The sequence below is a fragment of the Balaenoptera borealis genome (genome assembly GCF_965194805.1).
Source record: "Balaenoptera borealis genome assembly, chromosome: 14".
Classification (NCBI taxonomy): Eukaryota; Metazoa; Chordata; class Mammalia; order Artiodactyla; family Balaenopteridae; genus Balaenoptera; species Balaenoptera borealis.
In genome coordinates this window covers 83,959,474-83,981,855 of record NC_138875.1, presented here as the reverse complement: position 1 = coordinate 83,981,855, position 22,382 = coordinate 83,959,474, and the positions used below count along the sequence as shown (strand labels likewise).

At 53.1% G+C, this 22,382-nt stretch overlaps 2 protein-coding genes across 14 annotated transcripts in view; one reads left to right on the top strand and one right to left on the bottom strand.

Moving 5' to 3' along the window:
* The window catches only part of RHOF (ras homolog family member F, filopodia associated), a 32,720-nt gene extending 17,249 nt beyond the window's left edge, over positions 1–15,471 (top strand). For 10 of the 11 annotated variants that reach the window (XM_082356039.1, XM_082356040.1, XM_082356045.1 and 7 more), the window contains 3 exons: positions 3,394–3,503; positions 3,591–3,725; positions 4,850–6,444. In XM_082356039.1, the coding sequence (XP_082212165.1) occupies positions 3,394–3,503; positions 3,591–3,725; positions 4,850–5,014 (410 nt within the window). In that variant the 3' untranslated portion in view covers positions 5,015–6,444. Of the gene's footprint in view, positions 1–3,393; positions 3,504–3,590; positions 3,726–4,849; positions 6,445–12,659 lie in introns of those variants that run through there. The other variant, XM_082356037.1, reaches the window with a different exon arrangement.
* Positions 6,411–22,382, bottom strand: part of TMEM120B (transmembrane protein 120B) — a 47,680-nt gene continuing 31,708 nt past the window's right edge. The window contains exons 6-12 of one of the 3 annotated variants that reach the window (XM_082355996.1): positions 20,358–20,447; positions 12,891–12,956; positions 12,315–12,376; positions 9,991–10,083; positions 9,077–9,141; positions 8,669–8,737; positions 6,411–8,091 (exon numbers count right to left, since the gene is read on the bottom strand). In XM_082355996.1, coding sequence (XP_082212122.1) covers positions 8,005–8,091; positions 8,669–8,737; positions 9,077–9,141; positions 9,991–10,083; positions 12,315–12,376; positions 12,891–12,956; positions 20,358–20,447 — 532 coding nt within the window. In that variant the 3' untranslated portion in view covers positions 6,411–8,004. Of the gene's footprint in view, positions 8,156–8,668; positions 8,738–9,076; positions 9,142–9,990; positions 10,084–12,314; positions 12,377–12,890; positions 12,957–20,357; positions 20,448–22,382 lie in introns of all 3 variants that reach the window. The other 2 variants (XM_082355995.1, XM_082355997.1) reach the window with 2 other exon arrangements.

Sequence of the window (22,382 nt, the reverse complement as noted above, 5' to 3'; positions counted from 1 at the left end):
GCCGGGCAAGATGGGAGGAGACGTCAGAACACCGTAGCCCCGTTTTACAACTGCTTGTCTTCTCCTGCCGTGTTTCTAAAAGGGAATCAGAGTGTACGTGAGGCCAGAATTCTGAGGCTCATCATATCGTAGAGGCCCAGAACCTGTTTTTGCGCACTACAGAGCAGAATAGAGCATTGCTACGTATCAGCAGAAGGAACACTGGCCTTGGAATTGAATGAATGTGGAGTGAGGCCTGGCTCTGATTCGGTGACCTCAGAGGGGTCACTTCACGGCTCATGTTTCTTTATATGTAAATGGGAGTATTCATAAGATCCCTGACTAGCACATCAGGCAGGTGGTTGTTGTCAAGGTTTCTTTTTTTTTTGGCTGCGTTGGGTCTTTGCTGTTTTTTTTCTTTTCATGGGTCTTCGTTGCTGCGCGCGGGCTTCCTCTAGTTGCGGTGAGCGGGGGCTACTCTTCATTGCGGTTCGCAGGCTTCTCATTGCGGTGGCTTCTCTTGTTGCGGAGCACAGGCTCTAGGCACGTGGACTTCAGTAGTTGTGACTCGCGGGCCCTAGAGCGCAGGCTCAGCAGTTGCGGTGCACGGGCTTAGCTGCTCCGCGGCACGTGGGATCTTCCTGGACCAGGGCTCAAACCCGTGTCTCCTGCATTGGCAGGCAGATTCTTAACCACTGCGCCACCAGGGAAGTCCCTGTAAAGATTTCTTAATCATTTATAGGCAAAGGCACTCTAAAAAGTGTGACGGGAGTTCCCTAGTGGCCTAATGGCTAGGATTCTGGGCTTTCTCTGCCAAGGGCCCAGGTTCAATTCCTGGTTGGGGAACCAAGATCCCAAAGCCGTGCGGTGTCGCCAAAAAAAAAAGTGTGACGTATAAGGTGGCGTCACCAGTAAGTAGTAGAGAGAAGGCAATTATCTTGAAAAAGGAAATACTGTGGATGGTCAGTCTGAATGTTTAAAAATAAAATGCTAGGAAGGAAATGGGGGAAAAAATGAGGGAAAAGCATTCCAGGTGTGGCACAAGAGCTTGATGGGTTTGAGAAACAGCAAGGAGGCTGCCTTGGTTGTACTGCAGCGAGTGAGTGGGGCAGGAGGAAGGGGGATGAAGTCAAGATTGGTGGGCACCAGGGTCACGTGGACCACTGGGAGAGGCTTGGATTTTCTGCAAAGGGCAGTAGGGAGCCACTGAAGGTGTTTCAGTTGAGGGGAGAGGCGTGTGATTTTACTTGTGTCACCATCCATCCATCCAGCTGCCAGGTGGATAATGGATTGAGGGGCAGCAGGAGACCAGGGAGGAGGTGGCACGGAAGACTGACGGTGGCTTGGATGAGGATGGTGCCATGCCGTCCAGCAGAACTTCCTGCAATGATGGAGATGTTCCGCACCCGCACTGCCCATTACGGTGGCCACTAGCCCCGTGTGGCAGTTAATTACTTGAAATGTAGCCAATGCAATGGAGAACCTGAATTTTTAATGTTAATTAACTTAAATAGCCACATGGGGCTAGTGGCTATCCTATCAGAAAGATGTGGACAAAGGTCAGGAGAGGGGACAGTTTGGGGACATGTATGGGAAGGGGAGATGGGCTGGAATAGCATGTTGGGCCGGTTTCCCACCATCTTACAAGGATTTCTCCAGCTTTCTGGTAACGAGGGCAGGAGGGCCTGAGTCTGCCGGGCCCTGACTACCCCTCACCCCTTCTCCAGTGTTGAGGGAACTTTGGCTGAATGACAGCACAGACAGTCCTCCCGGCCCAGCCATCACTAGATCTGGGTTCCCAGTCACTGCACACCATCAGGGATCCCTGGGCTGAGGGGGGCCAGTGGGAAAGGAGATGGCAGCCGTGCCCTGTCATCAGCAGGGGTCTGGGAGCAGGATGTGGCCTGTCTGTGCTCTTGGGAGAGGCTGCTTGTCCTGAGAGGCCTTTGGCAGGGAGGGATCGGAGGGCAGACGGCACCTTCCCGGCACCCACAGGCTGGAGGGAGGGGCAGGAATTCCTGGGCTCTGAGTTCTGTGTTCCCTGGAAGGTAGTCACCGCCTGAGTCTTTCTGCAGAGGTGGCCAGGGGTCGCCATAGGGCCTGAAAGACTCTCAGTTCTCACTGTGGTAGTTTTAAAATAGGGCATGACAACCACGTACGGTGTGTGACCCCGGGCCTGCTTCTGAACCAGGGAAAAAAATACTGCAGGACATTATTGATGCACTCTGAATACAGCCTATGGATTGGATTAGAAGAGTACAACATCAGTGTTGGTTTCTGAGTTTCATACTTGTCCTGAGTAGGTGAGAGGACGTCCTTGTTCTTAGAAAAACCGCACAGGAACTCTCCCGGGGTGGGGGGGGCGGGGAGCCGAAGGTCTGCAGTTCCTTCTCACGTGGTTCAAAGTGTATATATACAGATAAAGCAAGTGGGCAAAACGTAAGGCCTCGGTGAATCTGAGTAAGGGAGTTCTGTGCTCTCTGTTGAAATTTTTCTGTAGGTGTGAAATTGTCAATATAAAAAATTACTAAAAAAGTTTTTTTTAAAAAACCAAACCCACCGTTGCCCAAGCCCAGCCTTGGGTTCTGATTCAGTTGGTGCTGGGAGGGACCAAGTGTCAGAAGTTGTCAGTTCTTCCTGGTGAGTCTGGTATGCAGCGGGGGTGACAGCCACTGTGCCGAGTGGACCTGGATGGGCGCACATCTGTCACCTCCAGCACCCCCCACCCTCCTCCTAGTGTTGGCAGGAATGGCAGGAGGAGTTCAACCAGAGGCCATGCACCTCTCAGCCCTGGGGCACACTCCACTGTTAACTGCAGTGTCCTGGGCCTACCCAACCCCACCGGTCTGAAACTTCAGGGAGGGGAGGCTTCACTTCGGATTTGGTTTCAGAGTCTGCGCTTTTAACCTGAGCACCAGGGATAAGGATGGCAGGGAGGGGTGATCATCACTGGCATGATTACGAGCAGTTTTTCCAGCACTTACCCTGCAATCAGGCCTATCTCTGATCACTGCATGGCTTTTTTTTTCTTTTAATATTTATTTATTTGGTTGCGATGGGTCTTAGTTGCAGCAGGTAGGCTTAGTTGCAGAACGTGGGCTCCTTTGTTGTGGCATGTGAACTCTTAGTTGCGGCATACATGTGGGATCTAGTTCCCTGACCAGGGATCGAACATGGGCCCCCTGCATTGGGAGCGTGGAGTCTTATCCAGTGCACCACCAGGGAAGCCCCTGCATGGCTTTTATCTCGTGTAGGACTGTGGGCTGCCACCTCTGTTTTACACATGAGGAAACCGAGGCCTAGAGTCTCTTGCCCAGGAGACCCCCAACCCCTCACCCATCTGAGCCCAGACAGGGGACTCAGGTAGAGAAGTAAGTGGTACCTCCCTGACCTCCACCTGCTGTCTGGTTTCAGGGCAGGAAGATTATGACCGGCTGCGGCCCCTGTCCTACCAGAACACCCAACTCGTGCTCATCTGCTATGACGTCATGAACCCCACCAGCTATGACAACGTTCTCATCAAGGTAAGGCCCCTCTCCCAGCCCGCCTGCCTCTGGAGGAGGGGCCACGGACAGGGCCCCAGCCCTGATGCCCGCCCTCTCCTTCCACAGTGGTTCCCTGAGGTCACCCACTTCTGCCGTGGGATCCCTACGGTGCTCATTGGCTGCAAGACAGACCTGAGGAAGGACAAGGAGCAGCTGCGCAAGCTCCGGGCGGCCCAGCTCGAGCCCATCACCTACACACAGGTGGGCCAGGGCCCCTCCCCCGCCCCGCTCCGCTCCACCCCATCGCCAGGAGCCCAGGAGGCCAGGACACAGCCATGGCCACAAAGCCTCCCAGGTCTTTGGCCTCTGCATTTGGTGTGCCTTAGTGGCCTTTTGGGAGCTGAAGCCAGCAGGATTCTAAAAATAATAATTTTCTTTTTTTTTGCCGCCCCGAGCAGCTTGCAGGATCTTAGTTCCCTGACCAGGGATTGAACCCAGGGCCACGGCAGTGAAATCACCGAGTCCTAACCACTGGACTGCCGTGGTTAAGAATAATAATTTTTAGATATTAATAACGATAGGCCACTTGTCTGAGCACTTTACATTACTTACCTCATTTAATCCTTATAACCTTGAGGCAGGTACTATTAGCGCCCCCCATGTTACAGAGGAGAGATGGAGACTCAGAGAGGTTAAGTAGCTTGCCCGGGGTCACACAGCTAACCTGAAGTGGAGCCAAGATTCCATCCCAGTCACTCTGGCCCCAAAGCCTGAGCCCTTAACCACCACCCTGTCCCATCCCCCCAGAGGCCTGGAAGGGCAAGTCCGTGTCGGAAACCAGGGTTCCTTTCGTGAGCCTGACCAAACCCTGTGGCCTTCTGGGTAAGGCATGGCAGAATAAAAGGAACACAAAGGAAAACTAATGAAGTTTAATAAAAAGGAAGAGGCATTAATAAATTTGTGTTAGAAATACTGTTTTTACTCTAACAGCCAGCTCAGTTGCCCGAATTGTGCTTTCGGGAAGAGGGGGGAGAGAAGCATGTAGGAAGCCCTCTTGTCTTGAGGCCTTCAACTCTCCTCACAGGCCTGGCAGACACACCACCCCGCCCCAGTTCTCGGCTGAAGTCAGCCCCCCTCTCTGCCTGAGTTCGGGGGAAGCGTGGGCTGGAGGCCAGGACAGAGCTCGCAGCAGCTACAGCCCATAGGCCACACCACACTGGCCCTCATGGTCCATCCGCACACACTGGGGAGGGCTGGCCCTGGGGTGGAGAAGCGTCCCCACCCCAAGGCCTCCGCCCCCAGAAAGCCCCCAAATCCGTGAGGGGTCTCACAGGAGACCCCATGCTCCAGGCCCCTCGTCTAATCGCGGCCCCTCCCCCCACCAGGGCCAGAGCGCCTGCGAACAGATCCAAGCTGCCCTCTACCTGGAATGTTCTGCCAAGTTTCGGGAGAACGTGGAGGACGTCTTCCGAGAGGCCGCCAAGGTTGCCCTCAGTGCCATGAAGAAAGCACAGCGGCAGAAACAGCACCGCCTGTGCCTGCTGGTTTGACACCTCCCGGCGGGGCCCACGGCCCTCACGACAGAACTGACAGGACCCAGGCTCCCAGGTCCAGACTGCTCCCTGGATCCTGCCCCCTCCCCAGCTCTCGAAGGGCACTTGGAGTCGGGCGTCTCCAGGGCCTGGTGTCTGGAGTCTGTGGCCAGGCTCTTGGAACATTCTGGAACTCTCTCCTTTCCCAGCTGGGGCTCTGACCACGAGCCCCCCTCCAGCCTGCGTGGTGGTGGTGGTGGTGAGCGAGGGTGCTGGACTCAGTCCCTCTGCACCCTGGAACGAGCATTTGTCCCCAGGACTCAGGAGTGCCCTCATCACAACCAACCCCCAGCTGTGTGTCCCCCTCTGCACACCCAGTAGGTCCTCAGAGCCTGTGCTTGAGATGAGGAATGACGTCTGGTATGAGGATAAATGTGGACTTGGCAGCGTTCCACACGGCCCCCAAGCCTGCTCTCCCAAGTCACCCGCCTCCCTGGTTTCCTGAGATAGGCATGGCTGCATCCTCCAGCTTCTTGCTTCCTCCCCGCAGGAACTCGGGCACCAGGATGGGACCGAGGCCTATCAGGAGAACACAGGCCCCAGCCCCAAACGTGGGGGGCCGGCACCAGCCCCCTCCCTACTCCCTTCCAAACAGAGGACTTCAGTCTCAGCCCTCAGCTTGGCTGCCATCTTTCCAGAGCTGGACGCACATGAGGCAGAGAAGAACCTCTCTCAAAAAGCAAAAAGTATTCCCTGGACCATCCACGTGACCCTTGCTCAGCGTCTCCTCACCTGCAACCCCTCCGCTCGCCACTACTTGCCAGAAACCCGAGATGAAAAGTGACATCAGCTCCGAGTGATCTTGGGCAAGTCAGGTCTCTCTACAGACTGTCTGCACAAGGACAGCACTGGCTCATTTAAATAGTCATCGGGCTCCCATCTCTCACAGCCTCCAATTCTGCCAAGATGTGGAGATCTGGAACCAAGGCCATCCTGGCCCCCTGCGAGAACAGACTTGATTAACCCCCAGTGCAGATTCACTGAACCTCCTAGAAGGTCTGGGGTCAGGGGCCCAAGAGTTTTCAAACAAGTGCCCCAGGTGATCCTGATGCCCCAGAGATTGAGAGCTGGTGGCTCCTGAGTAAGCCCAGGAATCAGCGTTACCTAAGATGAGATGATGGCTTCAGGTGGCTCCTGCCATCCCCGGTATCTCCTGCCTCAGCCCCCTCCCTTGCCCAGTGCTTCGGCCCCCACTAGGCCTGAGAAAGAGACTTCTGAAGTCTACGCCACCCCACCTAGGTTCCCCAAGGCCCTGCCACACCCTGGGGAGTCAAGAGAGCATTCGGTCCAAGGCTTCGTGGACAAATGATGGTCTAGGACAGAGGTCCACAAACCACAGTCTGTGGGCCAAATCTTTATTTTTGTAAATAAAGTTTTATTGAAAAACAGCCACGCCCATTCGTTTATGCGTTGGCTGCTTCTGCCCTCCAGTTGCAGACTAGAGTAGTGTGAGAGACCATCTGGCCCTCAAAGCCTAAAATATTTGCCATCTGGCTCTTCACAGAAAAAGTTCGCCAACTCCTAGTCTAGGGCAAACCCAAGTGCCTAAAGGGCCAGATGGGAGACCCAAATGAGTGAAGTAGGGCAGGGATAAAAGGGAGTGGTGGGGCCTATGGCAAATTAGAAACCAAGCACCCCACCCTAGACAAGGCAGCTCAGCCCAGCCAGATGCTGCTCTGTGGGAATGTTTCTAGATCTTTCCATTTCTCTAGGGAAAGTGGAAATCTGGATTTTTATGTGGAATCTTACTGGGGGGAGGGGAGGGGAAATTTCATACTTTAAAAGTTTAAACCCCTTTGAGGCCCAGAGCATGATTATGGACACCATCTATGTACTCTGGTCAGCAGGGATTTCTAAGTTAAGTCGTTAAGGACGGCTGAGGCCCATATGAGGAGAAGACGCAGAAAATGCAACCAAACCTGTTGGCTTCTTCACCCTCCCCACAGATACAGAACCTAACGTGAGGTGACCAGCAGACCTGCCCTGGCCTCTAGAGTGTGGCCTCCTCCTCGAAGTGAGCCTGCTCAGGCGCCCCCCACATTCCAGAACCTCTGAGGTGAAGGGAGGAAGCCTGAGCATGGGAGACCTCCACGCTGGCTTACGTCCCAACCAGCGCCGAGGGGCTTGACCCCACGCCCTGAGTGCTCACGGAGAGAATCTGGGAAGGTGGGCTGAGGGGCGGGGGTCATGAAAGCCCCCAAAAGTGGACCCAAACTTTGAGGGGGGGGAAAAAAAAAAAAAAAAAAAAGCCCTCACACCAGCCAGACTATGCAGGAGCGCCCTCTGGTGGTGACCCTCAGAAAACCCTCCCGCCACAGGGCCGCCCTGGGCCGGTGGGAGGCAGGGCCGCCTGGCGGCCAGCAGGCTGCAGACTCAGGAAGCACAAAGAGCACGAGGCACAGACGGACAGCGGTTCCCCGAGAACCTGAACACCCGCGCGGCGGCGGCGCGGAGGCCGGGAGCTTACAGCAGAGGCGGTGCCCCGGGGAGGGAGGCTTCCCGGGACACGGAAGGGCTTCCTTCCACCCGCCTGGGACTCAGTTAAGTAGCAGGTCAGCGGAAACCCAACCCCAGCGAGGCACGTCCTAAGCCCAACCTGAGGGGCTCAAACGACAGGATGGGGGACAGAGGGGGGTCCCTGAGGCTAAGCCTCCCCCACCCCCCAGGAAGACTGACGCAGTCTCGCGGAGAGCAGCGGGGGAAGAGGGCGGCAGATTCTAGGGAAGGGGGAGGGCCGATATTAAATATGTCATAAATAGGGAGGCTGGGGCGGGCTAATACTGCACGGACAGGCTGGGGTCACATTCCTCTTGCCCGGCCGGGGACCGGGGCCTCGGCTCTGCTCCCAGTGATGCCGCTGGCCCCTGAGGTCACTGCTGCCAGTGGCCACTGGCACTGGTTGGGAGGAACCCGGCAGCGAGGGTGTCGCCTGGGATCCCCTGCCAGTCTCAAAGTCCGGGGCTCGAGGGGCGCCGGCCCCGTGGCTCACAGCTTCTTGGCCTCGCTTCTGTTCTTCTGGAGTTTGGCGTGCACGACTTTGAGTGTGGTCAGGAAATTGCCGAGGAAGAGGACAAGGAACGTAAGCGCCAACACGAACACCTGGGCGGGGGGCACGCAGAGAAGGGGGCGCCCAGGGCAGGGAAGGCGAGGCAGAGAGCACAAGAGAAAGAAGGCAAAGGCCGCGCCGGCTTGGGTCAGCTCTCCTTGCTGAAATGCCCCCCGCGCCCCCCCGGGACCTCAGAACCCCCTTGGCACAAGCTACCTGCGAACTGCAGCGTTTGCCAGCAGAAGGCAGAGATCTGGGCTAACTGAGTGAAGGGTGCGAGTCCTAGGGGATCAGGCAGAGTCCTGGGGGGCTCCTCCCGCAGCCCCCCTCCTAGCGCGAACCTCCTTGGGTTTCTCAGACCACTGAGGGGCTCCCTGGTCTCCCGAATTCCCTCCCACGGTCTCCCAGGCCCCAGCTGCAGCGAGCTCTGGACTGCAGGGCCCTACGGGGCAGGCAGGGGGTAGGGGGAGCTGAGGAAGGAATTCTCCCCAAGCGGCCCCAACCTTCCCCAGGAACCCCCCAACCAATGCGCACACACGCTTCACACACACACACAAACACCATACCTGCCATTCTCTGCATTCCTCGTGGCTGGAGAGCTCAAATAACGTGATGGCATTGTAGAGCTGCCAGAACTGGAGAGAGGGGAGATAGGCACTGCTCAGCCCACCGGAGTCCCCTGGAGACCCACGTGGGAAAGCCCAGGGAGAGCGCCAAGGCCCCCAGCTTCTGCTGTCAACTGCCCTTGAGACACTGACAACCCCCCAAAATGAAACTGGGGCACCCCGCCTGGGGTTGGGCGTGCTGGTGCCGAGGGCCAATTCCGGCTCTTGCCTTTGGCATCCCTGGACACTGGGGCCGTCCCAGCCCCAGGACCCCGTGGGGCCCAGCTCGGGGATAGCTGGTGAGAGAGGGAGAGCCCTGAAGACCTTCTGTTCCCGGGAGGGATACCCACAAACTCCAGGGGGACTCACGTGGCCACAAAACAGGAAGGGCAGAAGGAAGGTGAGGCCTCGCCACATCCAGGACTGAAATCCTTCTGTGGAGAGGAAGGAGGGAGCGAAGGGCCCGTGTGAGGTGGCCCAGGCAGGCCAGTCACTCTGAGATTAGCCAGGTTCAAAAGCACGGATGGGGGAGGGGCACAGCCCTCACCTCCTCCAGGTGGGTGAGCGCTCACTAGGAAAGTAACCCAGGAAACATGCAGAACACCTGCCACCAGGCCTGACTGCCCTAACGCCTCAAGTCACCATGAACCAAGTGGGCTGACAACTCTTACAGAACACTGATGTGCCGGCACTAAGTTTCTAATAATTTCTTTAATTTGCACGGGATTTTGCATTTTATAATTGGCTTTTGCATGCTTCACTTCAATCGAGTCTTGATGAAATAGAGCCTACTGTGCAGAGTAACTCGATGGAAATGACCATCTTAAAAGATAGAAGATTTTTATTAACCACACTTTCCCCTGGATTCTCCGAGTTTTTCTAATGGGGCACCCACCTCGCTGAGTGAAAGTTAAGCACACATAAATTGCATAAGTGTAAAAACACTAGACTAAGATTATGTACATCATAAAACACAGACAAAAAATATCCATTTAGAAAGAAGCTAGAGGCCAGCATCCAGGGCCTGGCACACAGCTGGTCTCGCACTTGTCAACTGAAATGGAATCCCACGACGAATTATGAAAAGCAACTGTATTAGTGTATATATGTCAAACCAAAAAAAAAAAAAGCAACTGGGGTGAGGTCGGCAGACTGGCTTTGCGTGTGGCAGGTCTTGTCAGGTTCTTACTGGCACCTGTTCCCAGTGAGGAGTGCATGGCGAGGTCTGGGGGAGCAGGGAGGGCCGGTGCTTGTCCCTCCACCCCCCAGGCTAGGCTACTCACCCACCGTGAGGTCCAGGTGATTCCTCTCCCCTAGGGCCCGCAGCCGGTAGAGGCAGCCCCTCTGGTAATAATATTGCAGGAACTGGACACAGCCTGCAGGGGGAGCACAGCACCCAGCTCAGGGACTGGAAGAGCCAGCAACACCTCCACTGCAGGCTGGCAGGTCTCCACTGCCCAGAGGGTACAACCTCCTTCCCACCCACAAAGCGTGCACGCACGCACACACACACACGCACATACACACACACACCACACACACACCCCTGGGTACAACCTCCTCCCACCCCCAAAACACACACACACACACACACACACACACACACCTGGGTACAACCTCCTCCCACCCCCAAAATACACACACACACACACACACACCTGGGTACAACCTCCTCCCACCCCCAAAACACACACACACATACCTGGGTACAACCTCCTCCCACCCCCAAAACACGGACGCACACACACCTGGGTACAACCTCCTCCCACCCCCAAAGCGCATGCACACACACACACACACACCTGGGTACAACCTCCTCCCACCCCCAAAACACACACACACAACTGGGTACAACCTCCTCCCACCCCCAAAGCACGCACGCACACACACACCCCTGGTACAACCTCCTCCCACCCCCAAAACACACACACACACACACACACACACCTGGGTACAACCTCCTCCTACCCCCAAAACACACACATACACACACCTGGGTACAACCTCCTCCCACCCCCAAAACACACACACACCTGGGTACAACTTCCTCCCACCCCCAAAACACACACACACATACACCCCTGGGTACAACCTCCTCCCACCCCCAAAGCACGCATGCACACACACACACACACACACCCCTGGGTACAACCTCCTCCCACCCCCAAACCACACACACACACACACACCTGGGTACAACCTCCTCCCACCCCCAAAACACACACACACACATACACACACACACACCTGGGTACAACCTCCTCCCACCCCCAAAACACACACACACACACACACACACACCCCTGGGTACAACTTCCTCCCACCCCCAAAACACACACACACACACACCCCTGGGTACAGCCTCCTCCCACCCCCAAAACACACACACACACACACACACACCTGGGTACAACCTCCTCCCACCCCCAAAACACACACACACAGGTCTGAACCTGCTTTTATTCCTTCAAAGAGAGCTCAGGTTATCTGAGACTGCAACTAAGCCCCAACTAGGCTAGAAACTTCTGGAGCTTTCCTAGGCATGCAGTTGGCACTCATTAGATGCTTGCTGGAATGGTGGCACCATGCTGGGAGCTGTGTGCTCCCAGCACCAAGACATGAAAGAGACAGTTCCATACAATGGGGTACTTTGTAGTCACTAAAAATTAAGGAGGCAGAATTCCGTGTTGATGTGGAAAAATACCCATGATAATTGTTAATAGAATATAAACTAGGTTATAAACAAAGCTGTGTAGAGGGATCCCATGTTTGTAGACTATACATAATGCAGTATATGTGTATATATATATTTATGAATAAAAATGTTTGAAAGGACATAGATCAATTAACACCCTAAGGGTGGGATTATATGTAATTTTCCTTCTTGGCTTATGTTTGTATTTGCCTGTAAGCAGGGTTTTATTTAAAAATTAAATTGTATTTTTTGAATAGGTAATATGCACTTGGCATAAAATTCAAGGGGAACAAACAGGTACTTGGTGAAAAGTAAAACTCTCTCCCTGTCCCCAACCATCCAATTTCTGCTTCTCAGAGGTAACCCCTCATTGTATATAAATCCAGAGCTATTCTTAAATGAGAAAAAGAACATAAATTTCCATTTTGAGGAAAACAAGAGTTAGTGCCCCCAACACCCCTCAGTTCCTGAAGGGTACAACTGGTCTGGTTCTGATCCAGGGAAGAAAAAGGCAGTGACTTGGACTTCCCTGGCTGTCCAGTGGTTAAGACTCTGCGCTCCCAATGCAGGGGGCACGGGTTTGATCCCTGGCTGGGGAACTAAGATCCCACATGCTGCACAGTGCGGCCAAAAAAAAAAAAAAGAAAAGAAAAAGGCAGTGGCTGGAACTCCAGGGCGTGGGTGTGGGTCAGACATTCCTCTCTTAAGGCCAGGGGCTGGGCGGTAGGATGGAGTTGATGGGGTGTGGATGGCTCTTTCTGGTTTTCTGGGACCCTCCCCTGTCCCTGGCCGACCAGGGGCTTCCCCCAGTCTCATCTCCCTTCCACACAAGACACACCCTTCACAAAACAGCCTCCATCGGTGAAAACCACACCAAGCCTCCTCCCCTGAATCCGAGCAAGAGACACTCACTCTGAAAAATGGAGAACGCTAAAAACTGATCGCGAAACTTCTGATAAATTAGTCCGTTAGGCCTGCAGAGAAGTGGGGGAAAAGCCAAGATGAGCCCCCACTCTGAAATCATTTGTTCATCCCCACCCCATCTCTGTTCCAACCAGAAGAGAAAAGGTGATTTAAAACCCAATTCTACCTTCTTTATCGCCATGTCCCTGGGGCTGGATCAGGTAATTTCCATCACTGCTTTAATCCATTCTAGAACCAGGGGAGGGCAGGTAGGCATCTTGAAGCCTCAATTCCCACCGATTCCCCCTAACCCTCCATCAGTCACAGCCTTGTCCCTGTGCTTCTCCTGTCCAGACTTCCTTGCTGTCACCCCAGCCAGGAGGCAGACAGGACGTTCCTCGGAAAAGTCCCCAGCTGACTTGGGGTGTCCCTGCAGCCCCGTTGTAAGCTCACGCTTCACTTCGTGGCCCAGAAGTCAGGCCATAAGGCCCCTGCACCTGGACCCCTCAGCCACCACCAGTCCTCATTCACTGGCTCCCTGGGGAGAGTGAGCAGAGGCCCTGGGGCACAGCGGGGGACACTCACCAGGTCAGCATCACTCCAGACAGGAACGTGGACACGTAGTGGTGAGACACCCACCAGCCTTTGATTCTTGAGAGAAGAGAAGGAAAAGGAGCTCAGGCCGGGAGAGAAACGCAAGTGTCTCCCTGCTTCCCAGCCTGTGTCTACGGGGGGCGCCCTGTGACCCAGAGACAGCTCCTTGGAGGAAGAAACGTACCCAAGCCAGGACTTCTCCTCTCTTTCTGTCCAACGAGATGCACAATCACACAGAGACCCAGAGAGGCACTCGGGCCTCCAGCAGCTTCCCACTACCCTCGGAACACATCCCTAACCTCCTCATGACCCCAAGCCCCGCCTCCCTGTCCCCCCTCCCCCCACCCTAAAAGGCTCCAAGCATCCTTTTCCTTGCATCTGCCAGGCCCATTGCTACCTCGGGGCCTATTATGGGCTGAATTGTGTCCCCCCCCCAAATTCCTACGTTGAAGTCCTAACCCCAGTACCTTAAAATGTGACTATATTTGGAGACAGGGCCTTTAAAGAGGTACTTAAGGTTAAATGAGGTCATAAGGGTGGGGCCCTAATCCAACAGGGCTGGTGTCCTTAGAAGCAGAGGAAGAGACACCAGGGGTGTGCCTGCTCACAGAGAAAAGGCCATGTGAAGACACAGTGGCCGTCTGCAAGCCAAGGAGCGGCCTCAGGAGAAACCAACCCTGCTGGCACCTTGATCTTGGTCTTCTAGCCTCCAGAGTTGTGAGAAAATAAATTTTTGTTGTTCTAAATCCCTTAGTCTATGGTATCTTTTCATGGCAGCCCGAGAAGACTAACAAAGTCTTCGAACTTGTTGTCCTCTCTGCTCCAAGACCTTGGCCTGCCTGGCTCCTGGTCCAAGTTCAAATTTCGGACCAACTGTCACCTCCTCCAAGAGGCCTTCCCTGACCACCTTATCTAAAACAGCTAGACGGGCAGGACAGGAATGAAGACGCAGACGTAGAGAATGAACTTGAGGACACGGGGAGGGGGAAGGGGAAGCTGGGATGAAGTGAGAGACTGGCATGGACATATATACACTACCCAATGTCAAATAGATAGCTAGTGGGAAGCAGCCACATAGCACAGGGAGATCAGCTCGGTGCTTTGTGACCACCTAGAGGGGTGGGATAGGGAGGGTGGGAGGGAGACGCAAGAGGGAGGGGATATGGGGATATATGTATATGTATAGCTGATTCACTATGTTATAAAGCAGAAACTAACACACCATTGTAAAGCAATTATACTCCCATAAAGATGTTAAAAATAAATAAATAAAACAGCTAGACAGCCCCGCTCTGGAACACATTACCCTGCTTCATTTTCTTCATGGTGCTTGCGCTATCTGAAATTATTTTCTTCTCACTTGTTTCCTGAACTCCCTTCCCTGCTCAAAAGGAGCAGGGATTTTATCTGTTCATCTGTATCTGTGACACCTGGCAAAGGGCAGGTGCTCAATAAGCGTGTTGAATAAACACAGAACACTCGCACACGTTTATGCAGAGCTGTAGCTACCTACGTTACCCCACACAGATGCAGAGAGACAACAGACTGCACGCGCTGCATCTCGCACCATCCCAGACGCAGCTTCTCTCTGGGAGCCCCGTGCCCTAGGCTCATCTGCTCCTCCATGTACAGCAGGCCCTCGCCCCAGTCAGTCCAGAAGCTGCGGGAACCGTGCTGTCAGAGCCCAGCGCTCCCCCGGCTCAGGGCTCTCACTCCACAGCAGGACAGGCAGCCTGGCTGTCACCCCCTCCCCAGTGTCACAGGCAGCTCTTATTCTTCGAAGTCCCCGCGTGTGTTTCAGGCCTCTGCTGGGCTCCCCCGCCCCTCTCCGGGAGCTCAGTTATCGGAACATGATGTGGCAGCAATCTGCTTTGTCAAATGCACCCTGGGATGCCAGGAATTGGGACCCCCGAGGCATCCACGTGGGGGTTAGCACTCAACCTTCATCTTTCCAGAACTCTCTCGGGAGAGAACTGGAGTGGAGCCAAGTGGGGAGATGGGGCCCAGGGCACTCCTGCTCACCAAATGGTGGCACCTGAGGATCTGCTGGTTTGGGGGATGAGCTGCTGGATTAGACTTTCTTTGGAACTAAAATCATCCTGCAACTTGCTTTCTTGTCTCGACTCCCAGGCCGCTATCTGTGGACCTGTCACTGACTTCTTAAATGCGAGACGACATTTCAGGATGTGGCTCTGCCGTTCCTGAAATGTTGCCATCCTCCTCCACGTTGCCACGACATCCTGTGGAAGCCCCCCGCGCAATGACGCTGTTTCCCCACGGCAGCTACCAGGAAGTACGCAGGATGGCTGGGTCAGTGGGCACGTGCATGGTTACTTCTCAAATTATCCTCCAAAACAGCTATCCCCATTTACACTCCCATCCTCAGCAGAGCCTATCGAGTTCCCCAAACCCTCACCAATGCTGGATACCCAATTTTAAAATTTCTCCCAGTCTTATTATGTGACAATTGGTGTGTCATGGAGGTTTTAATCTGCATTGTCCTAATAAGTGGATCTGACTGCTCTTAAAACCTTCCAACCCGAACACAGACATCATAAAAGCAGGAACAGCATCTTACCCCTCTCTTCTCTTTGCAGCCCTTCAATAGTTCTGGCCATTAAAATAAAAAGAGAGAAAGAAATGAAAAGGACCTCCCTGGCGGTCCAGTGGTTAAGACTCTGTGCTTCCAAGGCAGGGGGCGTGGGTTCGATCCCTAGTCAAGGAACTAAGATCCCACATGCTGCAGGGGTGTGGCCAAAAAAAAAAAAAAAAAGAAGTTCTGGCCATAAATTGGGTGTTAAGGCAATGGTCTGTGGACGCTTGAGGGGTCGTGGTGAGGAACCAGGTTTTAGGTGGCTCTTTATTCCCAGCACTAACAGCATCAGGTAAACAGTAGGCACTCAAGAAATGTTGAAATGAAAAAAGTGATGTCCAGGAGGTGTAGCTGGTGAAAGCAGCAGCTGGTCTAGATGCCACCAGCACAGAGGTGACAGGAGATTGATGCAGGTGCCACGGAGTTCACGGGACAGGATGAGACATCCGTCCACTTCTTTGTTCCCAGTCTCCCCTTCCCCCTGTCCCTGTCTTGCCCGTCAAGAGTCTACAAGGACCCCTGGCTCTAATTTTCTGACTGGAAACACAGTTGGCCCCATCCTTAGACTTTCAGCTTGAAGAGCTACCAAGAAGTCTCTGCAAGCCCTGGAGGCCTGGCAAGCCCCACTGTCCTTTGTCCTACCCCCCAAAGGTCCCTTGAGAAATGCCCTCTCTCTGTACAGGAACGGCTGGAGCCAGACACAGGCTCTGGGCAACAAGCTTGGCTGAGCAGCAGCTTTTAATTTCACAGCTCACTGTGCCCAAAGCCCAGCGCTGACAGATGCCACCAATAAACACAGCTCAGCGGCACTGGGAGAGGCTAAAAATGGCTTCTTCCCCAGCGTGCATTCACCAGCCCCATCGTCCATCTGCACACCCCAGAGCTCTGGGCTGGTTTCGTTCACATGTGTGTGTTTATGTAACAGTTTTATTGTGATGTCATTCAGACACTGTACAATTCACCCATTTAAAGTATACAACTCAGTGTTTTTCAGTATATTCAGAGAGTTGTGCAAACATGACCACAATCAGTTTTAGGACATTTGTATCACCCCAGAAAGAAAGCTGCACCTGTTAGCAGTCATTCTCGGGGCCCGTTCTGCCACAGAAATGAAGCCTGCAGGAGCTTGTGGGCTTTTTAAATGAGCAGACAGTAGATGCCCCAGGAAGGGTGGCACACTGCGTGGCCAGAATGTAGGGACAGCATGTCCTGGTATCTGGGGATTGTGCCTGGAGAGCTCCCTTCAGGACACTTTAGCCATGTTTGCGTGTGTGCATAAGACATGGGCACCAGTCACTATGCAACCCCTGGCTGTTTCTGGCTTTGAGCTTCGGGTCATCTGGGCGGCTGGGGGAATGGCTTCTACACGGAGGCGCCCTCTTGCCCCTGCCACCCCTACACCTCTGTATCCTAGGAAAGGCCCTTATAAAAACCCATTAGATCTAGGCATTGGTGGGTTGGCTTGCCAGAAAAGCCAACATGATTCCTGATTCATTATTCATTCTGGCCCGGAACTATGGTAGAGGACATCTGTTTTGCCTGTCTGTCAATCACTCCCCATTCTGGGTCTCCCCCTTATCTTTCCTTCCGGGAACTACCTCACCCCCACAGTCAGTCTGAGTGGCTCAGTGGAGCTAAGATAACTGGGCACATCACCCAGAGCCAGCCAATCAGGGCTCTGCATCCCTCCAGCCACAGTGATTGGGTCAGGGATGAGCATGTGACCTGCACCTAGCCAATCGGAAGTCTGTCTCAAGATCGCCCCTAGGCCAGTAGAGGAAAGATGCTCTTTCCTCTCGGACTGCTGATCTGGTAGGAGGCTGGCCTGGGCTGTTGGGAGCCAGTGAAGGAGATAGCAGAATAAGGAGAAGGAGGGGGGCTGTTACATTGTTTGAGCCCTTCTGACCTCCTTGAACTATTTATATGCTCCCATAAATACCCCTCATGTTTACTCCTATCAGGTGGTTTTCTGTCATTTGCAAAATTTGCAAGGGAAGTTGACTTGCTTATTACACTGATTGAGCTAATGAGCTACATCTCACATGGGAAGCATCAGACACAAACCAAGGGTGGCTCCAGCCCATGATGGGGGCATCCTCCCCACACCCCACCTCTCTAGGTCTTCTTCCCCCAATACACCCCTAATTCAGGTCTCGGATGCAACTGGGAACAGGACGAAAAAGGCCCCGTCAGACCAAAACTGGGCAGCAAGCCTCCAGGAAACCCATATGGCTCAGTTCCAGCTGTCTTTCGAACATGGGTATGGCCCCAATGACCTTCCCTCATTGCAGAGCTTGGGTTCAATTCATTACTACATAGACCCTGGGGTGTTTACTGGGTACCAACTGTGAGCTCCAGAGCTAGCCCTGAGATGCTTCAGAAATGAGAAAGGTAGTATTCATACCAATCCGGACCCACTCCCTCTTCCTCACTGTGCTTTCTTGGAAGGGTTTCTTAGCGATTCCCTAATAAGGGCCAAGTGTGAGGGGAAACCTCACAGGCATCTCCCTTGCCCGCCCCCAGGAGAGAAATCAGCTCTGAGAAGGAGCTGGGGGAGGATGGAGGCTAAATACCCAACAGATGTTGAGGATGAGTCACAAGTTTGAATCACGCGGATTCCATCCACCTGCCATGCCTCCCACCCCCACAAATAGGCCACAACTCCCATAGTCATTCCAGAAAGCGAGACACCTTCACAGGCCCACCCCACTCATTCCACACTCCCCACCACCAACGCATCTGTTGTCCCGTCAGAGCACAAGCCCTAGGGAGGCCCCAGAAAAGGCCCCATTGAAGTGTCAGGAAAGTGAGGTGGCTTTGGAACCCCACTTTCCCCCTTCAGTCCTCCTCCCTGCTTTCCGGGTGTGCCCCACACTTGCAGGCACCTCCACTCAGTTCTGCTCCCTCCTCTCGGGGACCCGCCCCCCCCCCCATCCACATCCACAGAAAAAAGTGACCAGGGTAACTCTTACTAAAGTGTTAGTGACTGTTAGAGACGTAGCATGTCCCTGAACACTCTTAATACGAGTCCAGCAGAAGGAGGAAACTCCAAGGCCGACAGCAAGCCCAGGGATGCACAAAGAGAATTAGTAACAAGAAAGCCTGGCCCATTGTCCTGGGCCCAGTTCCCCACTATGTACTACTCTGAGTCCCCTCCGACCCCACCCAAAAGCTGGAAGACACTATTCACTAAAACTAAGGAAAACTACAAATGTTATTTATTTGGTAAGATTTTCTACTTCAGTGTTTCCCAAAGCATGGGGCATGTACCACCAAGTTTTAGATGGTACCTGAGTGTAACACTAGATGATACTGAATCACGTGGTGAGAAGTCATGTTTTCTGTTCTTTCCATTCTCCTGATTAAGTCAAAGAGAGAGTCTCAGTTAAATGCTAGGACACCTTTAATGTCTCTCGAGATCTGCTAATCTCCCTTTTTACACACATGTACATGCTTAAGAGAAATAGCAGGCCTCAGGTTCAGAGCCTTCAAGGAAGCAAGATTATTGACTTCAATAAATTAGACAATGAAAATAAAAATCTATTTTTACACTATTTCCTCCTTCCTGCAATTGATGCTGGTTTTCCACGTATGGTGGTGAAATAAAGTTTCCTTTCAAAATAAATTAATGTTTATTTAAGTAGAAAAAAAAAAGGAAGGATGGATTTAAAATGTGAGAAAATTATCATCCAGGTGATATTGGACATGGTAAAAATGGTGTGCATGGGACAAGAATGAATGCAGTTTGAGAAACACTGATCTTTCCTAAAGGGCTACAATGCTACAGGGCTGCATACCTAAGAACTGCTGTTCCCCTGGTCCTTACCTCTTGGCTCTACGTTCAGGGTAAGGCCCGGCAGGGCAGGGATATGCCGTAAGAGACCACTGGGCAGAGAAGTAAGATGGTGGCAAATTATTGGGGGTTTGGCAAACACCCCAATCTTAAATACACAGCTCCTGGCCGTTCCTTATCAGCCCCCAGGAAGGAGGAAGTGGGGAGGGGTGGGAGGTTGTTACTTTTTGTTTCAGGAAAAACAGGGACAAGAATGGCGTGCAGAGGTTCAAATGGACACCCCCAAAAGGCATCAGACCTGTGGAAAATGGGTCCTGCAAGTGGCAAGTCGTGGATCTTAACTCAGTCCCGAGACTCTCGTTGCCCTGTGAGAGGACCTTCCACTTTTCTCACCAGAATCCATTCAACCTTCTGGTGACAGTACCCTAATTTTCCTCTGGGAAACCATTCCTCTCCTGACACTCAGCTTCTAGGCTTTCATTGACAGCCCTGGGGGTGGGCACAAGGCTCACAACCAGCCAATCACAGCGGCGCATTCTCTGGCCACAGCGATTGGTTCAGAGATGGGCACGTGATCAGTGAGTGCCAGTAGGACCCAGTGAGACTCTTGGAAGAGAGGAACGTGCCCTATTTTGCTGGGAATGCTAGAAATAAAGATGTGAGCCTGGAGCTGCTGGGGGGTCCTACCTGGAATCTGAGAATAAAAACAGCACAGTAGAAGGCATAGGTGAGAGACAGAGAGAAACTGGGTCCTGATGACATTGTCTGAACACCTGGATTAAGCCTTACCTGAAGTCTGTGCCAATGGACCCATTCCTTGATATGAGAATATAAATTTCCTACTGTGTTAAGAAGCCCATTTGAGTTAGGGTTTCTTGTAAGCAAGAGACTGAGCACAGCAAATGAGGTGTAGCAGCCGATACCGTTTTCCTCCTCCCTGGGTCTGAATGGTCATGAATACCCCACCCCCACAAGGAGGAAGGGAATGCAAGGCGAGGGTGACAGCCCTCACCTCCATGACAGATTTCCCTTTGGCTCCCCATACCCACCACAAAGCTGGGCCCCCAATTACCTCGAGCCGTTGCTGATGAGAATACTCTCCCGAATCGTCAGGGTGCAGTAATACCATACCAGCAGGAAGTTAAAGACTTCGTCTGTCACCCTGGCATAGAGAAACAGCGCCCGGGAGGGGGGCAGGCATGAGAACCAGGGACGGCTGTCCCCGCCACCACAGCTGGACAGCAAACCAGGATGAGAACTGCCCACAGAGGCGTGCCTCCAGAAACCCCCAGTGACCCCGGGAAGGCGGCGGCGTGTCTTCTCTCCATCTAGAATGCCCATCCCCCCGCTCACCTTTCTACATGAATCCTACCCGCCCTTAAGGCTCTAGCTGAGGTTTCCCCTCCTTCCTTGACCACTCAGCCCACGGCAACCTGTTTCCCTTCTAAATTTCACATCTGTCTGATATGAAATTTCTGGTGGGATGACAAGAGAAGGACTTTAAGCCAGAAACCTAATTTGCAATTTTAAACTATCTGCAGTGTTAACTCCAGTGTAAACTCCTTCCATCCCCTTAAACTGTCTGTAAACTTTGCTGCACATACAAAAAGATGAACTTAAGAACTCCCTGGGCTTCCCTCGCGGCACAGTGGTTAAGAATCCTTCTGCCAATGCAGGGAACACGGGTTCGAGCCCTGGTCCGGGAAGATCCCACATGCCGCGGAGCAACTAAGCCTGTGCGCCACAACTACTGAGCCCGCGTGCTGCAACTACTGAAGCCCGCGTGCCTAGAGCCCGTGCTCCGCAACAAGAGAAGCCACCGACCGCAATGAGAAGCCTGCGCACCGCAACGAAGAGTAGCCCCCGCTCGCCGCAACTAGAGAAAGCCCGCGCGCAGCAACGAAGACCCAACACAGCCAAAAATAAAATAAACAAATAAAATTAAAAAACTCCCTGCCTCCTCTACTGTGGGCAGAACAGGCCTTAAAGGCAGGCAGAACATGGCAGCTAGAGTCGTGCTGTGCCCTGGTCAGAGGGGAGAGCCTTAGACACGCTGTGCATGACCTTGACTGGCCTCCACTTTGCCGTCTGTACAATGGGAAGGTTGACCCCCTCCGTGAGCATTCCTGGGTGAAGGATCCTGGGACAGAGCCAGCAACAGACAGCCCCTCAGAGGGCTCCCCTGCCACTGGCTCTCTCTGACGGGCCCTCGATAAACACTCTATCTTTGACCCCAACAGGAAGCAGCTCTGTACCTCCTGGTGTCACACAGATCCATTTGTTGTGGGAATAGAAATGACTGCATGGGGAGGGAGAACACCCCCGATCTCCTCCATTCTATCCCCGAACTGGGAGATCCTTTTCCCCCACTACAAAGGCCCTGGGAGGGAAATGGGAGGATACAACTTTAACAGTAACAAAAGACGTTGGGAGATGTTTGGGAGAGTTTGGGAGAATGAAGATGAGAGACTCCTAATTACTTAAACGTGTAAAGTCCCCAGAGAAGAGATGACATTTGAGTAGGGCCTTGAAGGTTAAATATATGGAAATGTGCTTTCATTAGTGTTGATGATCACTAAATTTGACCTGTTGAAATGGATACTTGTACCTATTATGCTCACTTATATTGTTCCACTTTTTATTTATTATTTACTTATTTATTTTTTATCTTTTGGCCACGCCGTGTGAGGCATGTGGGATCTTAATTCCCCGACCAGGGATCGAACCTGCGTGCCCTGCATTGGAAGTGCGGAGTCCTAACCACTGGACCGCCAGGGAAGTCCCATGTTCCGCTTTTTATTTTGTAGACAATTACAGCATAAATGCTACATATTGCATAAATGTGTATATTAAAATATCTGTTTAAATCTTAGACCAAATAATCAATTTGATATACTAAATGCTATCTTTAAAAAAGACATTGGAAGGTGTCTTAAGCTATGTGACCCTGTTTCATGGTCACAGATGACAGACTCTCAGCCCCGCTGAACCACTGCCTGCAGAGGCAGTCTCGGGAGGGTCAGGAACAGACTCTGGAGACACGGGGCCGGAGTTCCAATCCAGACTCTGCCTCTTCCCAGCTGTGGGACCAAGGACA